Here is a 19,022-nt window from a genome sequence, read left to right as displayed (position 1 = left end):
ACTTAGATTTTATACATTTAATTCCTATATTATATTATTGTTTCTAATTGATAATAATGGTGGTGGGTAATAAATCCTGCAAGCCAAAAGCCTGGCCACAACTCGAACAAGTTGGTGTGCGCGAGGATCTAGATGTAATAGACATTGATCACATGCAAAGACTGTTAATTGTTAAAATGTTTGAGTCTTTAAGAAAAAATATACAAACCGTTCAGGATGGAATAACAGCAGGGTGAGTTTTATAGCCTTGATGGACAGAAACGTTGATGATGACTGGAACAATGATTTAAGTCTTTTTATCTTTATTTTGCTTATGAAGATGGGACTTTTTCAGACAATCTCATTGTCTATTGCTGGAATATAACTACAGTATGGGGAAATATATGGTCATTACACTATAGATTTTTTATTTTGTTTACAAGAGCGTTGACTTTCTGAATTATGGTAATTTTGTGTGCAAGTGTTATGCACATTAATAGTTTCCTACATAAATGCTTATTTTTAAATATATTTGATGCATTTGAACATATTTATACATCCACAAATACAGTGTACTTTATACATTTTTAGTGCATATTATGTGTTGGATTAGCTTAAATTCGGTATACAAACTGCTGTACAAAGTTACATCTATATCAGTTTTTTAAATGGTTTATATTACTAAGAGGCTTAGCTAGGATACAACTTGCTTTGTACAGAAAGTTTCTGTATACTGTAGTTATTAAATTGTAACCCAAAATATCACTACATTATAAATGTGTGGAATATGGGCTATTTTAACTTCATGACTATTGCACAAAACAGTTATAACACAATGTAGGGTGATGATAGTATAGTTGGGTTTACTCCAGGCTCGGGAATACTGGGTTCAAATCCCGGGCGGAACAGAAAGGGTTGGGCGCATTTTCTACCATTAAATGCTAGTGGCTTTACAAGAATGTTAATTCAACTTATTTTCTATATTCTCTGTTAACCCCCAATGTAACTTCTTGTATATAAATAAATACATAAATAAATGCTCACCTAGCAGTAAAGGTGAGTTCTATAGTTCTACTCCCCGAAGTCAAGCTCGGGGAGTAGAAGAACTCTCGAAATCCTCATTATGTAAACCCTCTCCAGGTGAGGCATAAGTTACAGAGAAAACATTTGTTTATAGTGCAATGTAGTGGCAGTGCAAATGAAGGTAGTCAGCCTGTGAGGTTGCATCCTAGTGAGGGGTCTGTAGTTCAAGCTTGAAGGGGGTGGGGGGGGGGAAGGGATCAGGGTACTCTGATGTAAGCCTAACATGTATATATATATACTGGCTACCTGTGTAATATAATTATATATATTACACAGTACAGTACATATAATAGACAAAATTACCAGTGTTACATGTAATCTACAAATGGTGAAGCACAAAGAGACGAAATTTAGTGTTTGCGATATGGCTACTGCCTGAACTTGGAGGCCTAAGCTATGGGAGATTATGGGAGCTTAATTTAACAACTCTAGATTAAAAAATAACCAGGGGGGAATATGATTATTCATACTGTATCTTACCAAATTATTGTATAAAATGGTTTAGATACAGCTTAGACATAATGTAGTAAAGTTTCTGAAGTTCATTTTATAATACAATATCTCGAGGAACTGCACTTTGCTAGTCACACCCACTTTGCATTTGTTTGTACTCATTTACAAAATTCCATATTCATGCACACGTACAGCTCTCTCCACATTTTGTGCTTTTCTTGATTACAGTATTTTGTATATAATATTTAACAGCTTTTTTTTTCAAACTTTTAGCAAGGAAGATGTGTAAACTTTCACATTTAGTATCAAATTTTGTTAGTCCAGAGGACCTATGAGATAAACTTTGCTTGTTATAAGTTATTGTATACAGAATAAATTATTTTCATAATTTTAACAAGATTACAGCGGCTGTCCGTGGGAGAGCGACCGCCAACGACACCAACGGAATCTCATGTAAATCTTGCTGCTGGCTCGGATCTGCTGCAAATGTACCAGACACAATGGGCCACAATGCATCACATGGCAGAGCAAAATGCTAAAGTTGCTCAGGTGGGTGTTTTTGTAATTTTTCTCGTCAGTCGTTGCAGCTATGTGAAGAGCATAACTGTTAGATGATTGATGTGGGGAATAATATAATAATCTGTATAGGGTATCCAAGTTTATATTCTGTTTATCTACATATACCTTTGCAAGTGCTTATACCTTATATGCTCGGGCAACACCTCACCGTTCTCCAAAGGTTGACAGGAATATTATGTGGAAGTTGGGAAAGGTTTGAGTTCCATAATTAGTACAAAAAGGGCTTTGCTTCTCTCATTAGGCTAATGCGCTTGGAGCGAGTATATTATTGGGATAATCTACTCGCTACAGATCTTTGATAAGAGAACAAAATGCACTTGCTTACAAATATATTGCAAGTGTTCTATATCCTTGTACAATAAATGTGATATAAATTATATTGCTAACATATTCTTCAATATTTCACCCGATATGACTTGATGATTGTTTGAACAGATTTATAACGCTTACTCTCAAGAAATTAATATTTGGTATTGTTACTTCTTATTTATTTATTTATTTATTTATTTATGCATATACAAGAATGTACATAAGGAATGTGAGGATACAAATATGGTAATTACAGTCTTGTAAAGCCACTAGCACGCGCAGCGTTTCGGGCAGGTCCTTAATCTAAGAAAATTTTAAGGAGGTAAATACTTGCAAAATTATAGACAAAAAATGATAACAGATTACATGAAATGAAAAAAAGATGAGAGAAAATTGTAGGTACAGTATATTAAAGCACATAGGTAGCTAAGATTGATTGCAATGACAGCTTGAATGGTAGTTGACAAAAAAATTGGTAGGCATAATACAGCAGAAACAATATAAGATTGGTTGCAATGACAGCTTGAATGGTAGTTGACAAAAATTGGTAGTCACAATACAGCATATGGCTAGCACATAAAAGAAGACAGCAATGAACACAATGATAAGGTTGTTTGAAATTACATAAAAATTAGGAGATTGGGTAACACTAGGTACAGAGCAAATTTAAAGCTCAGTGTAGGAAACTAAGAAGATGAAGTTAGGTACTTTTTGGTTTTGCTTTTAAATAAGGCAAAAGTTTTACAGTTTTTCAATTCACTAGGGAGTGAGTTCCATAAACTAGGTCCCTTAATTTGCATAGAGTGTTTACACAGATTAAGTTTGACCCTGGGGATATCAAAGAGATATTTATTTCTGGTGTGGTGATAATGGGTCCTATTACATCTGTCCAGGGAGAGTTTCAGAGCATGGTTTGCATTTAAGAACAGGGTTTTGTAAATGTAGTTGACACAAGAGAATGTGTGGAGGGAGTTAATATTTAGCAAGTTTAGGGATTTAAACAAGGGAGCTGAGTGTTGTCTGAAAGCTGAGTTAGTTATCATTCTGATAGCAGATTTTTGCTGTGTGATGATGGGCTTAAGGTGGTTTGCAGTGGTAGACCCCCATGCACAGATGCCATAATTAAGATAGGGGTAAATTAGTGCATAATATAGTGAGAGGAGAGCAGAGTTAGGAACATAATATCTGATTTTGGAGAGTATACCAACTGTCTTAGAGACTTTCTTAGTTATGTGTTGAATGTGGGTGCTGAAGTTGAGTCTCTTGTCTAGGAATAGGCCAAGAAACTTGCCATCATCTTTATTACTGATGTTAATGTTGTCTATCTGTAGCTGAATTGCATTTGATGATTTGCTTCCAAATAAGATGTAGTAAGTCTTTTCGATGTTTAATGTTAGTTTGTTCGTTGACATCCATAAGTGGACTTTTTTAATTCATTATTCACAACATTATTTAGTGTATGTGGGTTGAGGTTTGAATAGATAAGAGTAGTATCGTCAGCAAACAGTATAGGTTTGAGAATATTAGAGACATTAGGCAGATCGTTTATATATATAAGAAATAGAAGAGGTCCTAAGATGCTGCCCTGTGGCACTCCAACGGTAATTGGTAGAGTGGACGAAGTTGTATCATTGATGGTTACATATTGGTGTCTGTCACTAAGATAGGATCGGATGTAGTCAAGGGCAAGGCCTCGGATTCCATAATGCTGGAGTTTAAGTAAGAGGTAGTTGTGATTAACAGTATCAAAGGCTTTTCTTAGGTCAATGGAGAGTCCAATCGGAAACTCATTTTTGTCAAGGGCTGAGTAGATAACGTCAAGGAGACTAATGATTGCATCGTTGGTGCTCTTTTGGGACCGGAAGCCAAACTGGCAGGGGCTGAGTATGTCGAATTTTACGAGGTAGGAATAGAGCTGTTTGTAAATAATTTTTTCAAATATTTTTGATAGAATGGGTAGATTTGATATTGGTCTATAATTGTTTATGTCCGCCGGATTGCCTCCTTTATGGACTGGCGTTACTCTTGCTTTTTTGAGGATATCAGGGAAGGTGTGACACTCTATAGATTTGTTGAACAGTAGTGCTATGGGTGGGGCAAGGGCATGGGAGGCTCTCTTGTACACAATGGACGGAATTTCACTGGTGTTCCCTGCCTTGGTTTTTAGAGAGTGTATGATGGACACAACATCTGCCGGGCTGATTGGTGAAAGGAGAAGAGAGTTTGGATAGCTGCCTGAGAGATATGTGTTAATATGTGTCTGAGTCTGTGGGATTTTACTGGCAAGATTAGCACCAACCGATGAAAAGAAACTATTAAATTCATTTGCCATTTCTAAATCAGTTGACGGTATATCCCCCTCCTTGTAGAGTTTTATCTGGTTATGTGAGTGTTGCTTAGTTCCTAGGATACTAGAGATAGTTTTCCAAGTGTTTTTCATGTTGCCTTTTGCTTCATTGAATCTATTCACATAATATGCAAGTTTTGCCTTTCTTATGATACTGGTAAGCATTGATGAGTACCTTTTAGCTACTTCCTTTGAAACTAGGCCAATCCTAACTTTCTTCTCATATTCATGTTTCTTGTTGATTGAGTTGAGAATGCCACTTGTGAGCCATGGATTGTTTAATCTTTTGTCAGTTACTTGCTTTGTAAGAAGGGGACAATGAAGGTTGTAGAGGCTTAGAGTTTTGGAGAGGAAGAGGTTAGCTAATGAATTTATATCATGGGTATTATTGAAGTCAGAATCCCAGTTAATATTGTGAAGTGCCTCTGTAAGATTGTCTAAAGCTGATTCACTGTGTAGCCTAAATGAAAGTTTCTTGCTTTTTGGTGGTGTTATGTCCATGTTCGCTATGAGAAAGGTAGGATAGTGGTCAGTTGTTCTGTCGTAGATTATACCAGATACAAGGGGAGCTGTTATGTTTGTCCATATGTGGTCCAAGGTAGTGGCTGATGTTTGAGTGACTCGGGTAGGTTTGGTGATTGTGGGGATTAGCATACAGGAGTTCATGCTGTTAAGGAAATAGTCAACTTGAGAGCAATTTTGTTGACCCAGGTCAATATTAAAGTCTCCTCCCAGAATGATGTGGTTTTTGTTGAGATTGTTGTTTATAATAAGATTCCTTAGGTTGTCTGAGAAAGAAGCTATGTTAGTATTGGGAAATCTATAGATGGCTCCAATAGTCAGGGAGGATTTAAGGGATTTAATTGTAAACTGAGCAAAAGTATATTCACAGTAGTCATCTCTGTCACTAATAACACTGTTGCAGATAAATGTATCTCGGTAATATATAGCTGTGCCACCACCTTTTTTATTAGGCCTACAGTTATGAATGGCTTTATAACCAGCTAAGTTGTAGAGTTGGGTATAGTCTTTATTTAGCCAAGTTTCTGTTAAAATAATGAACGATAGGTTAGTACCTAGTGCTGTGAGTAGTGCATTTAAATCGTCAAAATGTTTACCAAGTGATCTAACATTTTGGTTATAAACTGATAGACAGGTGCTATTTTGGAGTTTGTTTTTAGCCTGGTGTGCTGTGAAATACTTGCAATAATGATGATCAATGTGCTGGTTGGTATAGATATGAGACAGAAGATTTTGATCAGGATCAATATCAGTGTGCATAGAGATGCAGAGGGATCACGATACAAGATACACGATAAAGCAAAACACAAGAATAAGAGCAGATACAATAAAATAGTAACAATTTAGAAGTAAAATAAAGATCCAATAGATAGCCAGGGAGGACACAGAAGTTACATAAAATAAAACACAAAAAATCAGTAGAGACTGACAATATAAATGTAAAATAAAAAATAATAAGAAAAATAATAATCATAAAAAAAATGATCTTGAAGATAATTAGCTTAGTAATGGTTAATTAACAGGGTAATAAAAAGCCCTAGGTTTAGTGACAAGGGGATTAACTAAGAACAAATAATTAAGAGTATAAAACAGGCAAAGATGACAAACAAAAAATAAAGTAAAAATTAAAATAAAAATAAAAATAAACACCTTTGGAAAGGAAAGGCAGAGCTTAAGTACACTTTGGTTGTATGTGAGACTACAAATTATGTTCTGGTTATTCAGCTGATATCCCACAGTCATCCAGGAAAGAAGTGAGGTGTGCTTCAGTGGTTATGACATAAGTTTTTCCAGAGTCAGTCTTCCTAGCTATTATTTTACCATCGCGCACAAAACAATATTTAATAGCAGTGGATCTATTGCGAATTCCACGTAGTTTAAATAAGAGATTTTGTCTGAATCTGGTAAGACATTCGTTCACATAAACCTTGGATTTCATAGCGACTGCAGCAGTGATAAGGTCTGACTTGCGGGAGCAGCTATCTAACTTCACGCGTATCCTTCTGTTGTTTGCACCAGATGATTTGGTACCCACTCTATAAGCTGACTTAATGTCTCTTGCTTCGATTGAATAATTCAACTTAGCACGCAATTCCTGGATCACGATGGCAGTACAGTCTTCTCTGTCAGTTTCATGGGGAAAATCCTGTGATGAGATGATGACAGAATCAAGGAGCTTAAGTTGGTCTGATTCGTCTTGGGTTGCAGTGTGTTGCTGTTGTAGGGAGTTAAAGTGGTTCTCTAACTTTTGTAACATCTCTTCTTGCTTCTTAGAGGTTTCTGCTGGTTTAAAGTTAGTAACCGAAGTCTGAAGAGAGCTTAATTCATGTTCGAGGTGGCCGACTCTGGCAGACAGATCTTGGTTAGCCTTGTGCATTGCCAAAGCATCACTCTGAAGCTTCATTATCAGGTCCGACTGCTCTCGGATTATAGACTTTTGGTCATCATGTATTTGAGTCAATAATCTGAGCCATGGATTATCAGCGGGACGCTTAAAGTCAGTACATGGGGAGGCAGCTCTTTTAAGTTGCTCCATATGGTTACATAACTGTTGTAAGGCTCGAGTCAGTGACGACGCTTCAATCAGCTGGGAAGGTTTGTTATTGTTGACGCAGGGAGGGTCGGTACTCCCCCCGGTAGCCCCTAAGGGGGAGACAGCCGCATTATTCCTGTTGCTAGCTTGGCTGGTTGGGTTCATCCTGGTAGGTGTGCTATCATTCTTTACGGCCTTGCCGAGCTTAGAATTGTTTGGCATGGTAGCAGCAGAGATGTATGCAGCAGATGGGGTAGACTTGTTGATATGGCAGCAGCAAACGTCAGGTTAGCTTCCTCCAGGGAGCAACACTAATGAGGTCGAGATGAGCTAGTAGGTTAGGTTTTGTCGAATATTTCGGTCACATTTAGGTCACTGGGTACTTAGCTGCCTTCTGGGGTTGTTACATCATGTTAGGGATGTTGTGGGCTCAAGGAGCAGCTGATAAAGTTGGAGGGGGAGCAGGGTCGTCAGGAGCGGATGAGCGTTCGAGCGTCCAAGTGAATATTTTAGGAAGTTTTATCTTGATATATATATATATACGGTACCTGTATATATATATTTTGTTTACGCTGACATGACAAAACAATATTAGTTAAATGTTCATGCTTTATTATCTTAAAGCCATTTTTCCTTTGAAGATTTTGTTTCATTGTTAACAGGCTTCAGTATTAATTGGTTTTAGTTTTATATTCAAGTATAGTAATTATAAAACAAATTTCTTTTTACAGAGTATTGATAGTGAAATCACCACACTGGCTGATGAGTGTGAAAACCAGCATAGCCAGATGGCCGAGATTCACTCTCTCTTGGCTCATTTGCCCAATATTATGGCTCAGCTTCACTCCATGCTGGCTACTATAGGTGAGTTATATGCACATATAGAAAGGTTATTGCAGCCTATATGTGGCAGATTAAAAGGAATTTATGTCATATATAGTGACAAATTTGCAGTACTTGCCTAAAAGTTCTCGCCTACTTTTTCTTACAGGCCAGGAGATACGGCTCTTTGGTCTTGCATGTCAACCTTCATTGTACAGGACTGTTTTTAGGAGTACAGTACTGTACTGTAGTTAAAAACTGCTTTCTCAAATAATATATTACAGAGCCAACTAGAGAAAACAATATATTAAGCTTTAATGCTGGCTAAAAAAGAAGACATTTTTTATGTAATTTTTAAATAGAAAGCGAGCTAAGAAAATGTGATTATAATGAATTTGGATTGGCAAGCAAAAATTATCAGTCTGCTAATTTTCATAAGTCTTATCATAAAGAAGTATGGCAAAACCTGTTGTAGGCAGATTAAGCAACCATAAATGCATAAGGTGTACAGTCACCGATTAAGAGTCCAATTGGAGAAAGGTCTTTTTTGAACATAAAAAAGATACAGTATGTACAATGCAGCATTAAAAAATAGCTACATGAACAATATATTTAAGAGAATTCCTATATTGACAGGTTCTATGAGAGGACTCTTTGAAGAAGTTGAAGGTGGCCTCTTGGAACTTCAAGATTTGGATGAAGAACTTTCTCTTCAAGAAATAACACTTGATCTGCGTCTGAGCCTTGCTTTGTCACGGGAAAAATACACACACCGGCTTAATTCTCTTAAAAGTGAGCCTCATATCTACCATGTATTGCAGCATTTTCTAAGCTTTCATATTCTGCTGCTCTAAAAGTTCTACTTTGCACAATGGACAGCAACCTTCCCTGTCAGGCAGGCCAGTACACTGAACCAATGCCACTATGGTCTTTTCAACTGTATCACAGAGTTATGTAAGGTGCTAGGGAATCGCCCGAGAGTTCCTTCTAGTGTAAAATGTACCATTTCTACATTAATTTAGTATTAAAATACATTATGCACAAAAACGAGTTACAATGTTTGCTAGTAAAAATATACTGTATTGATTTTGCTGATCAAAATGACAAAAAAGTACATAAGTAGATAATTACTTGGACAAAACCAAAGGGTGGGGGGGGGGTGTTTGCAACTGGTTTCTCGTACTGTAACAGATGGGGGACTAGCATGAATCAATCCATTCAGGCATAGCTGCACTGTACATTACAGTACTGTTTATGCAAAGTCGTGTATGATATTTGTGTGCAGGCCTATTGTGTCTGGCCTGTTTTCTGAGGCCTTAGTAGTTCTCCAGTGCTTAGTAGTTCTTAGTGTTATGCACTGGTATAGCCAAGCCTTGGGAATCACACCAGGCCTCTTGAGACCCATGTTAACCTACTGTCAACAGAACCAAAACATAGTAGTGTATGGCTTTCACTATGGGATGATGATGAGACATGGAGACCAAAACTGGTAGACACACCAGACAAGCACTTCTGGAAGCTACATATTACAGAACCAACAAGAGTAAGGGGAGAGGACCCACCAGCAACATGTGGGGCCAGGTGTTTTACAAAAAATGAGGCATATATTGAAAAAATAAAGTATGCAATGCCTCTTGTAGAGGTAATTACTGCATTATCATGTTAGAGGACATAATTGAGCTAAAGGATTTGGTTAGATCATGAAACACACTAAAGAAGAAGAAAGATTACAGAAAGGTGAGGGACGATCTGAGTGAAGTCCAATGGGGAGAGAGCTTGAAGGAAGAGCAACAAATGAGATGGTGGAATTCATCTTTTCTTTTTTAATAGGAATCTTTTCCTATTCCAATCATCTCTCTCTTTTCTTCCCACCCCATTGAGGTTATAAATGAAATAATGATGGTGATGTCCTCATTAATACACTGTACTGTATTTTGCTATTTATACTTCATGACAGTTGAACTATCTCCCCTTTCATTCATTGTTACTTCCATCTTGACATGTAATTTTCTATCCAAGGTGCAAGGGATGCTCCATATAAGTGTATGACACTCAACGTGTTATCTTTTACTATATTTCCCACTCTTGGTTTCAAAGAAAGAAAGAAGTATGTTGACCAGACCACACACTAGAAGTTGAAGGGACGACAACGTTTCGATCCGTCCTGGACCATTCTCAAGTCGATTGAGAATGGTCCAGGACGGACCGAAACGTCGTCGTCCCTTCAACTTCTAGTGTGTGGTCTGGTCAACATACTTCAGCCACGTTATTGTGACTCATCGCCTGCCAGAAAGAAGTACAGTATAGCCATATTTATGTAAATATAAATATTTCTGGGGGGGAGCCCCTGCGGCTCCCCGGAGCTTACTAGGTTGATATGCGAATGTCAGACTTTGGTATCAGTCATGTGTATGGAGTTCTGTGGGCCTACCGGGGACCATGAGCCAGAACTTGGCCCCCTCAGAGAGGCATGGGCCTATAGAAACCCCCGTGTGGTTAGAAGCATTCTGTGTCTGCCATTGACCGAGTCAGGCACCCAGAAAGATAAGCATCCCAAAACAAACCCCTATTCTGGTGAAAATATTGCTACCAAAAGCCGAACAAGTGGATAGAACTCCCCTAAAAGAAATGCGCAAACGAGCATGACGTCACATGTCGCCGTGCCGCTGTCTGCACAGCTCCCCCCTCCCTGGGAGGGGGCAGCTGCAGATCTTGCCCAGAAAATGGCGTTTCATTACATTCAACGCTGAGTTTTTTGTTCATGATGAAGTATTTATTAAAATGTAGATTAAAGTAGCTACATATAAAAGAATGTAATTACACATTTCTAAGGTAATTAGAACTGTGTTGAATTTTTGAATCTGAATATTAAAACCTGGAAATGATAAGTTCAGTTGTCAACATTACATATTTATTATTAGAAAATTTATTTCTTGAAGTGTAGCCAAAGTAGGTTGATGGTTGAATGTATCCCTGAATGATTAAGTATTTTACTGTAATATTTGACCTTTAACAGAAGAGCTAACTGTGACTCATCAAGCCAAGATGCTTGCCCTGGAGGAGCACAAGGAGAATGAGCGGAAAGAAAGAGAAAAGGTGTTCTCAGATCAGTTCAGTGAAGATATTAAGTATTACAAAGAACAAGGACGTGTCACAAGTAAGTCCACATCATAATTGTTCAACTGATTTGTTTGTAGAAAGTAATGTCTATACAAGTGATTTACTTCAATTATTATTGAGGTGCACACAGGAAGGGCATGTTAATGGCATTAATGGCATGTCTACTTTCTTGTTTTCCTTATATTTATGTAATTTATAATGGGTTTGATGATGCATAATATTCCTCATTTGTTCATTGTCAGTGTAAAATTTAATTTTGGTTGAAGTGTACATCTCCCCTTACTCTCACTTTCTCTCCCACAAAGCAATGATGCACATAATTCACAATTATTTCTTAACATTCCTTTTAACAACTAATTTACCAGTTGCTCATCTTCAGCATCTTTAATATTCTTGTCACTTTGAATTCTCTATTATATCCATATCCTCATTTCTGGCACTCCTATCCAGTCACTTTTCATGACTAGTGTACCAAACATCACCATTTTAAATTTAGGGTTTTTATATTCTTATCCTATTTATGTCCAGTGACTCTTTACACCAATGTTTTTATCTACAACCCTTTAATTACCTTTATGCAACCTTCAGGTAGGTTGGGCCAGTCAGGCTAGGCAGATTAGTAAGGGTCATATTCAGAGAGTTGTTTGAAGATTAGCTTTTTCCAGACAGTTTGTGAATAAGGGTTAAGCATTCTGATATTTCCCGGGATCTTGGGTGGCTTATCCAGAGTAGTGGGGACATATGGGATCTACATTAGCTACCCTGCCACATGAATGGCATAAGACAGATGGATATGTGCGCATCATGTGCGGTGTGACTTTCATAGGAGCTTGGTGCAGTCACAGTGTCCAATGTAAGTCTGTGACTTTAGCTGAGGAGAACTACTGAAGTGTAGCCTAGAATAGTGGCCATTTCAATAAACTCAGTTTATTTTGATCAGACTTAAACTACTTATATTTTAGATTGACTATTTCTCCTGATTAGGGGCTTAGTCACATGTGAAACCTTTAAACTTATATTTTTGGTAATTACAGGAAGAATTCCAAGCACTGAAGATGAACAGGGACTGAAACTAGAAGAAATTGACTTGGATCATGATACCAGCGAGTTAGACAGTTTCCTCAATGACCCAGCGTGAAAAAGATAAATGCTGTAATTACCCCAGGGATTTTTGAGAGGTTGGAGTATAGTTCATAACTTTATTAAGACTACAGCTCTAGAACAGCTGCAGCATGTGCACCTTTTTCATGATCACAGTGCCATCCCTTGATGGTATCCTTGCCAACCATATCTTCACCTTCATGTATCAAACGTATATAAAAACAATGTACAATACTCATAAATTTTGATTAACAATTTGGAACTTGAGCCTAAGCAACTAAAATTAGGCAAGTGTCCCATGCTCGGACTCAGCACTTAAATTATCAAGTAAGAATGTGGGCTGCCACAACAAGTTTAAGCTATCAGAAAACAAGAATTAATGAAGGTTAAATATGGAGAAATGGGAACATGGAGCAACAGTTGGACATGCTTAATGAAATTAGAAATCGCAATCTGAAGCAGTGTGTGACATTAAAGGTAAGGAGGAATTTAAAATGTTTTTGAAGGATTGTGCAGTGGTTAAGAATTTGTTGCAACAGACTATGCATGACAAGCAATTAATTGAAATTGAGAGAAAGGACATTTATTCGCTGCTCCACAGAAGTGCTTCCATAGACCATGAAGACTAGCACTGATGTAGGATATTTCTCTCTGTATGTATGGAAAAAAGTGTTCATGTAACAGATGAATTGGGGACATTTTATTACTGTACTTTCATCAAAATTTCCTTAAATTTTTCTTTTCAAGTGAAAAATGTGTAAGAAATGTAATCCACTGTTAATCTTCCCAGTATTACCATTTACATATTTGTTTAATTTTTGGGAATGTCATAGAGCTGCTGACTGAAAAGTCACTGATATTTTCTTGTAAAGGATCAAGATATCCTGGTTAATATTTAAAAATGAATATTATTAGCAACAGATTATTATTTAGTGTTTATATGTCAAGGTGAATAGTGCACCTGTCTTGACATAGTCTGAATTTAGAATATTGCATTACAACTAAATTTTAGCATAAGAGTATTTTCTTTATACAGTATAATCATTGCTCAAGAATTTGGCATCCAAAGCTTGGCATCACCTTAAATTGATACATTTTGTTGAAACTGGTGAAATTTTGATGCTATCAAAAGTGTACATGGTTTAGGAAGTCAAATTTGAACAACGTTCAAAGGTCATCAGTTATACAGTATATATCCATAAGGATGATGGGTCCACCATTTATGACATTAAATATGAAAAAATAAAAATATGTAATAATAATATGTAATATTGTTTTAATATAATAAGGAAAACATTGAAGTAAGACAAGCAAGTTAAGGGAAGTGTTAAAGTATTGTATTCCTATCCACCTTCATGCAGACTTGAAGTAGGAATGCACTAATATTTTTAAATCTAATTTACGTAGGAACATCAACAGACACCTCATGCACATGAAGAAATAGCAGTCTTCACCTCAACATATACAGAACTGGGTAAATGAAACCCATTCTGTTAATCACAAAACAACAAGAAGTACAGGTTAATTTCAAATGCTTGCTGGTAACGGTGATTTTTGGGGAGATAGGGGGGGCTCATGAGCTCCCTGAAGCTATCACACACAGCTCGATTCCACAGATACAAATAGTAAATACACACTGAACAGTGCCATACTACTCGGTGCCATCAGTCGTGGAGTTCTATTGGCCTACCGGAGACCACGAGCCAGAACCTGGTCCCCCTCAGAAAGGTGCAGCGAGTGATGGCCTATGAACACTTTACATAATGGTGGCAATCATAATTGCCACCATCAGGGAAGGGACCTAGAAAGTTAGGCAAAACAAAACAGACTACTGCATTGTTAAAATCAGACCACAGCCCCAAAAAATGCCAAATGAACTATTCCTACAATGAAAACAAACCACCAAAATTTTATTAAACTAGAGTGAGCAAGTTTGCCCCACATCCTCTCCCTTGTTTGGAGAGAGGAGGGAAGTGGACCAGGTCAGCCAGACCCCACCACTCAGTTCTATAATGATGAAACATGCTAATGGCCAGGGGGAGGAGGTTGTTAGTTAGCCTCCAGGTCTCGCCCAGAAATTGGAGTTTCATTACATTCAGCACTGGTTTTCTCGGGAGAGCCCCGTTGGCTCCCTGAAGCTAACTACCCACATAGTAGAACAAAAAGGGCACCTCCATTGAGGGGGCAGCACTGCAGGTATCAAAAGATGAAATGGTTGACCTCAACACACTACCCAAGGTAACACAAGGCCGCAGAAGACCAAGAACGGATACAGGATACCGGGCTGACAAGACCTATTTAACCTCCAAAACCACCGTGCCCGAATATCGACCCAAGACATATACAGGTATTAGCAAACACTGCCATCAGAGGGGCATACTTACAGACATCATGGGCACGAGGGCAGACCACAGGCTAGTTAGACGTAATGACACTGCAGGTGACCTGAGAAATACGAGCCCTGGAATAGGGAACCAGGGAAACCAGATCGGCTCATAACAAATCTACTGATACATAACGAATCTTCTGTCATCAATAACTACAGTATCTGTTTAAGTAGAACAACTCCAGCATTCAGGGTAAATAAAACAGTCTATTTATTTTTTCTTAAAAATGTTAAAATTTTGTTGATTTTTGTTGGTCAGAACCTAAGTCATTTATATCATTGCACCTGTGGGAAATGTGGTTCTGAGTACTGAACAAATGACCAGTGAACAATTTTCAGGAATGAAGTACTGTACAGTACTTTTGTTAGATGAGAATGCCTTGTACTCCTTCATCACTTATTTTAAGTGGGGAGTTGTTAAGTACGCACTCGAATACTGTCTACTGTACTGTGTGTGTGTTTTTTGAGGTACCATACTGTATTGGGAAAAAATTTGGACTTTAGGAGGTCTCTGGAATGCAGATACATTTTTCTCATATGTACAGTAGAACTTTAAAATCAATTTGTACGCAGTTTTGCTAGAGCATGTTTTATGCACAGATCGAAAGCCAGCTGTTGCATTATTTGCCTTTTTAATTATACAATATATCGTAATATTTTTGTACATCTGTATATTATTGTATAATATTACAGTATTGTACACATATTGGTATACAGGTATAATAATATATAATATTTTACATTCTGTAAAATTTTATGCTTGAATGGTAATTTACATTATTGTATCCTATTGTACATTATTTTGTAATATTACTTGTATCTTGAGATATGTTTTGGCATAGGTGATGGGGAAACCCTGTGATCAAATCATATGTAATTCATATTAATGTTTTGTTAACATTGCAGGCATTAATATTAAACATAAGAGTAACTATATGACAATAAGCTTACATCATCAGTAAATCTTATCTTCTATGAACTCTTTACACGGGGTTAAGTACATAAAAAAAGTGTTTCTAAATCATTATTTTAAACCAGGATTTGTCACATTGTTAGTTGTTTAATATACTACACAGACATGTAATGTGTATATTTTACACTTCAGTGCTTGGAAAAGATTGGCATTGGCTATGTTGCAGCATAAAATAACATGTATAAGGTATAGTTTGATATGTATTTATTTTAATATAATTTAAATGTACAGTATATTAACATTTCTCCAATTTGCAGGAAAATGGATGAAATAGGTGCACGTAGAAAAGAGGTGTAAGGAAAAATACTGTATGCTATACTGTATCTTTTATTACAATTCCATTTTAATAATATACAGGGTATCTACAAATTATTCACCCCATTATTAGCCTTAATAAATTCTTTATTATGGTTTACTGATATATTGACTGGACTGTGGTAGTCAGTGTCTTATTATGTGTGAATTAGCACAAACTGTTTTAAGACTGTTCCTGTAATAATTAATGTATTAAGGCCTATAATGGAGTAACTAATTTGTAGACCCCATGTATTATATTTTAATTATAGTTTTATTATATGCATTCTCATAAAGTTTAATCTAGTCATTTGATAGTCAATGTCTATAAAGTTGTATGTGTGTTTATTCTGCTGTCTAGGTTTTGAACTAAACAAAATTAGGCCTTGATTTGATCAAATAATATACTTAATGTATGTTGGCTTTCTAAAAATATGAAAAATGTGTGATCTGTATTGATATAAATAATGTACTGTATGTGGGCTTTTCTAAATATATGAAAAATAAATGAGCTTGAATGGATATGTACTTTATATGTACTTTGCATCATCGTGCTATGACTGTCTTTATGATACTGTGCATGCCATCGAGCAGTATATGGTAAACATTTTGAGCAATACGGTGGAACTGAACTCGCATCTCTAGTCCCAACCAGATGCAACCATTACCAACTAGGCAAAGACGAGCTTAAAAGCTTCAATTGCACTGCATTACTCGAAAAGTTTCTCATAGATATATCACGCTTTTGTAATTTTATTGTGCAGTGTATGATGTTTCATTTGTATTGAAACTCACTCTCTTTGGCTTTATCTGTTTAGTATCATCAAATGATCTGCCACACATTTCCTGCTCTTATGATGACCTTTTAAGGTCTACTATATTAGGTGTTTATTCTAATATGTCTTATTGCATCTTTTACCTTCTTCCTCTCTTTTTTTTTCCTCGATTAATTAAATACTGTACTAGTATATGTATTTTCTGAAAGAATCCGATCATTTTAACACCTTTTTCTTAGGTGATACAGATGGCAATTGTCACCTGTGTTATATTCATTCTTGTATGCACTGTTTCTCTGTAAATGTTTCCTTTGCTGCTTCTGAGTAATGAGCCAATGAAGAGGTGAAGGTGGCATGTAGCCAGTTTGGAGACTCATTATTGTACTCTGAATTCAAGGAGATGTATACCTGGTAATAGTAATACCAGCAGTACTGCAATTGATTTACAGGTATCTTAAATACATCATGAATATCTCATTAATTTGTGTGCTTATTACTCACTAAAAGTTAACCCACATGTGTTTCTCATTAATTTTGTAGATTTTATAGATTTTTAGAAGAATCGTGCATCCAAGTGTTTCTTTGTAGTCCAACACAATCTTAAATATTCAGTCCACTAGAGTATAATTTCAATTCTGTTATATATAATTTAATAATATTAACACATTATGGTTATATACAATAGTACAGTACTGTATATATATTTTGTCTTTCATATATGTCTACAATTGAGTAAAAAAAATTACAATAATTGTTATAAGATATAGTATATATACTAAACATTGAAATTGGGTTTGACTATTAGCACAATAATGCTTACAATGTTCTTTCCCAGTTTCTATATACAGTGGATAAATTTTCTGTTTAATGCTAACTTCAGTAAAAACAAAGTTATCATCAATGAAATTAACTGGTCCCACTTACCGAGGCAAAGAATTTACATGTATATAAACAGGCAGATAACTGGATAGACATCACAATAACTATATACCCTGAACCCTTATAACCAGGAGAATAGTAATTAAGATTCATCATTTGAATTGCCATTTTTTTTTCATTTGATGGTGCTACATAGCTTTTCCGGTTTGGTGCCTTCTTTTGATAATTAATTACTTTTTTTTCCCCTCCAAGAATATTCCTGTGTAGGCCTTTGACTGGCCTGCTAGAAAATGGCTGCTTGTTTGACTTGAGGCAAAACCTGTGTTTATATAGTAGTTAAATATATGCTCATTGTTTTGACTGCCTCAAGTGACTGATCCCCTATACTATGGCCAAAAACAATTTATTTAGTCAGATAGACAAATAAGGACATTGACAATACACTGCTGTATATCCCTAAAAACCTTGTCAGGGGATACAATAATAAGTGAATAATGCATATAAAGGCTCTGTTATTTATATTTCTTATCATCAGTGTAATTAAGTGTATAAATATCCAATAGATTCTGAATATGGTTTAGTTTCAATGTATACAAAATATGGAATTATATAATTAATGTAATTTTGATTTTTTAATATTCCATATGACATTTTTACAGCAAATTGTGACTAGTCAGTAGTATTTGCAAGGCTGGTCATTATTATACCTGAAGTCCAGACTGGATCATACCTGGAGTTGGTATGTTAACTTGGTCTAACAGACCTGTTACTTGGAGCAGCTTGCAATTCCATTAACATTTTTCACCATAAGTTCTACTCTGTTACAAACATTGTTGTTGACTGAAAATTTTGTTTCCCATCAATTCCCTTAACTCACATGTCAATTAGATACACTTTCCTTGGTAGTTGAATTTATTTGATAGAACTAAACTTATGTTCTTCTGATCTCGTATTGGCACCTTAAAATTATAGTGGGCCGATGACGTGTTTTAGTGTCATTTGTAATTTTGTGGTAATTAGTGCAGATTCTAAAATGCATAATCCAATCTTAAATTTTGTACCATTTAATCATTACATTTGTGTCAAAACAACCCAAATCTTTTGAAATGTGCAAGCAGAGTTAGACCAACTTGCTGGGCATTAAAGCAACAAAAAAAGCAGTTCTCCCTTGCCAAAACACACACACACACACCACATGACATAACAATGTACTCCAGACTCTAGGTTCTTGTTCTTGAGATTCAAAGTGTTTTTCACAGCTCTTGCACTTATCGTGCTGGAACTATTTGTGAAATTGTAGATAAAGTAATAATGGAGTGGAGAAGATCAGAATACCGTACAGTATATGAAGACATCTGTTAAGAAAG

General features: G+C 36.3%; 1 protein-coding gene across 1 annotated transcript; it reads left to right on the top strand.

The window, feature by feature from the left end:
• The first annotated feature begins 41 nt into the window (after window positions 1–41).
• On the top strand, window positions 42–18,277 carry Dysb (dystrobrevin binding protein dysbindin). Its single transcript, XM_045762847.1, has 6 exons — window positions 42–232; window positions 1,914–2,064; window positions 8,036–8,168; window positions 8,763–8,918; window positions 11,143–11,283; window positions 12,281–18,277. The coding sequence occupies exons 1-6, from the start codon at window positions 57–59 to the stop codon at window positions 12,382–12,384; spliced, it is 861 nt and encodes a 286-aa protein (XP_045618803.1). The 5' UTR covers window positions 42–56; the 3' UTR covers window positions 12,385–18,277.
• Window positions 18,278–19,022: the final 745 nt, after the last annotated feature.

The sequence above is a fragment of the Procambarus clarkii genome, chromosome 56 (assembly GCF_040958095.1).
Source record: "Procambarus clarkii isolate CNS0578487 chromosome 56, FALCON_Pclarkii_2.0, whole genome shotgun sequence".
Lineage (NCBI taxonomy): Eukaryota > Metazoa > Arthropoda > Malacostraca > Decapoda > Cambaridae > Procambarus > Procambarus clarkii.
This window is presented reverse-complemented; position numbering and strand designations above follow the sequence as displayed.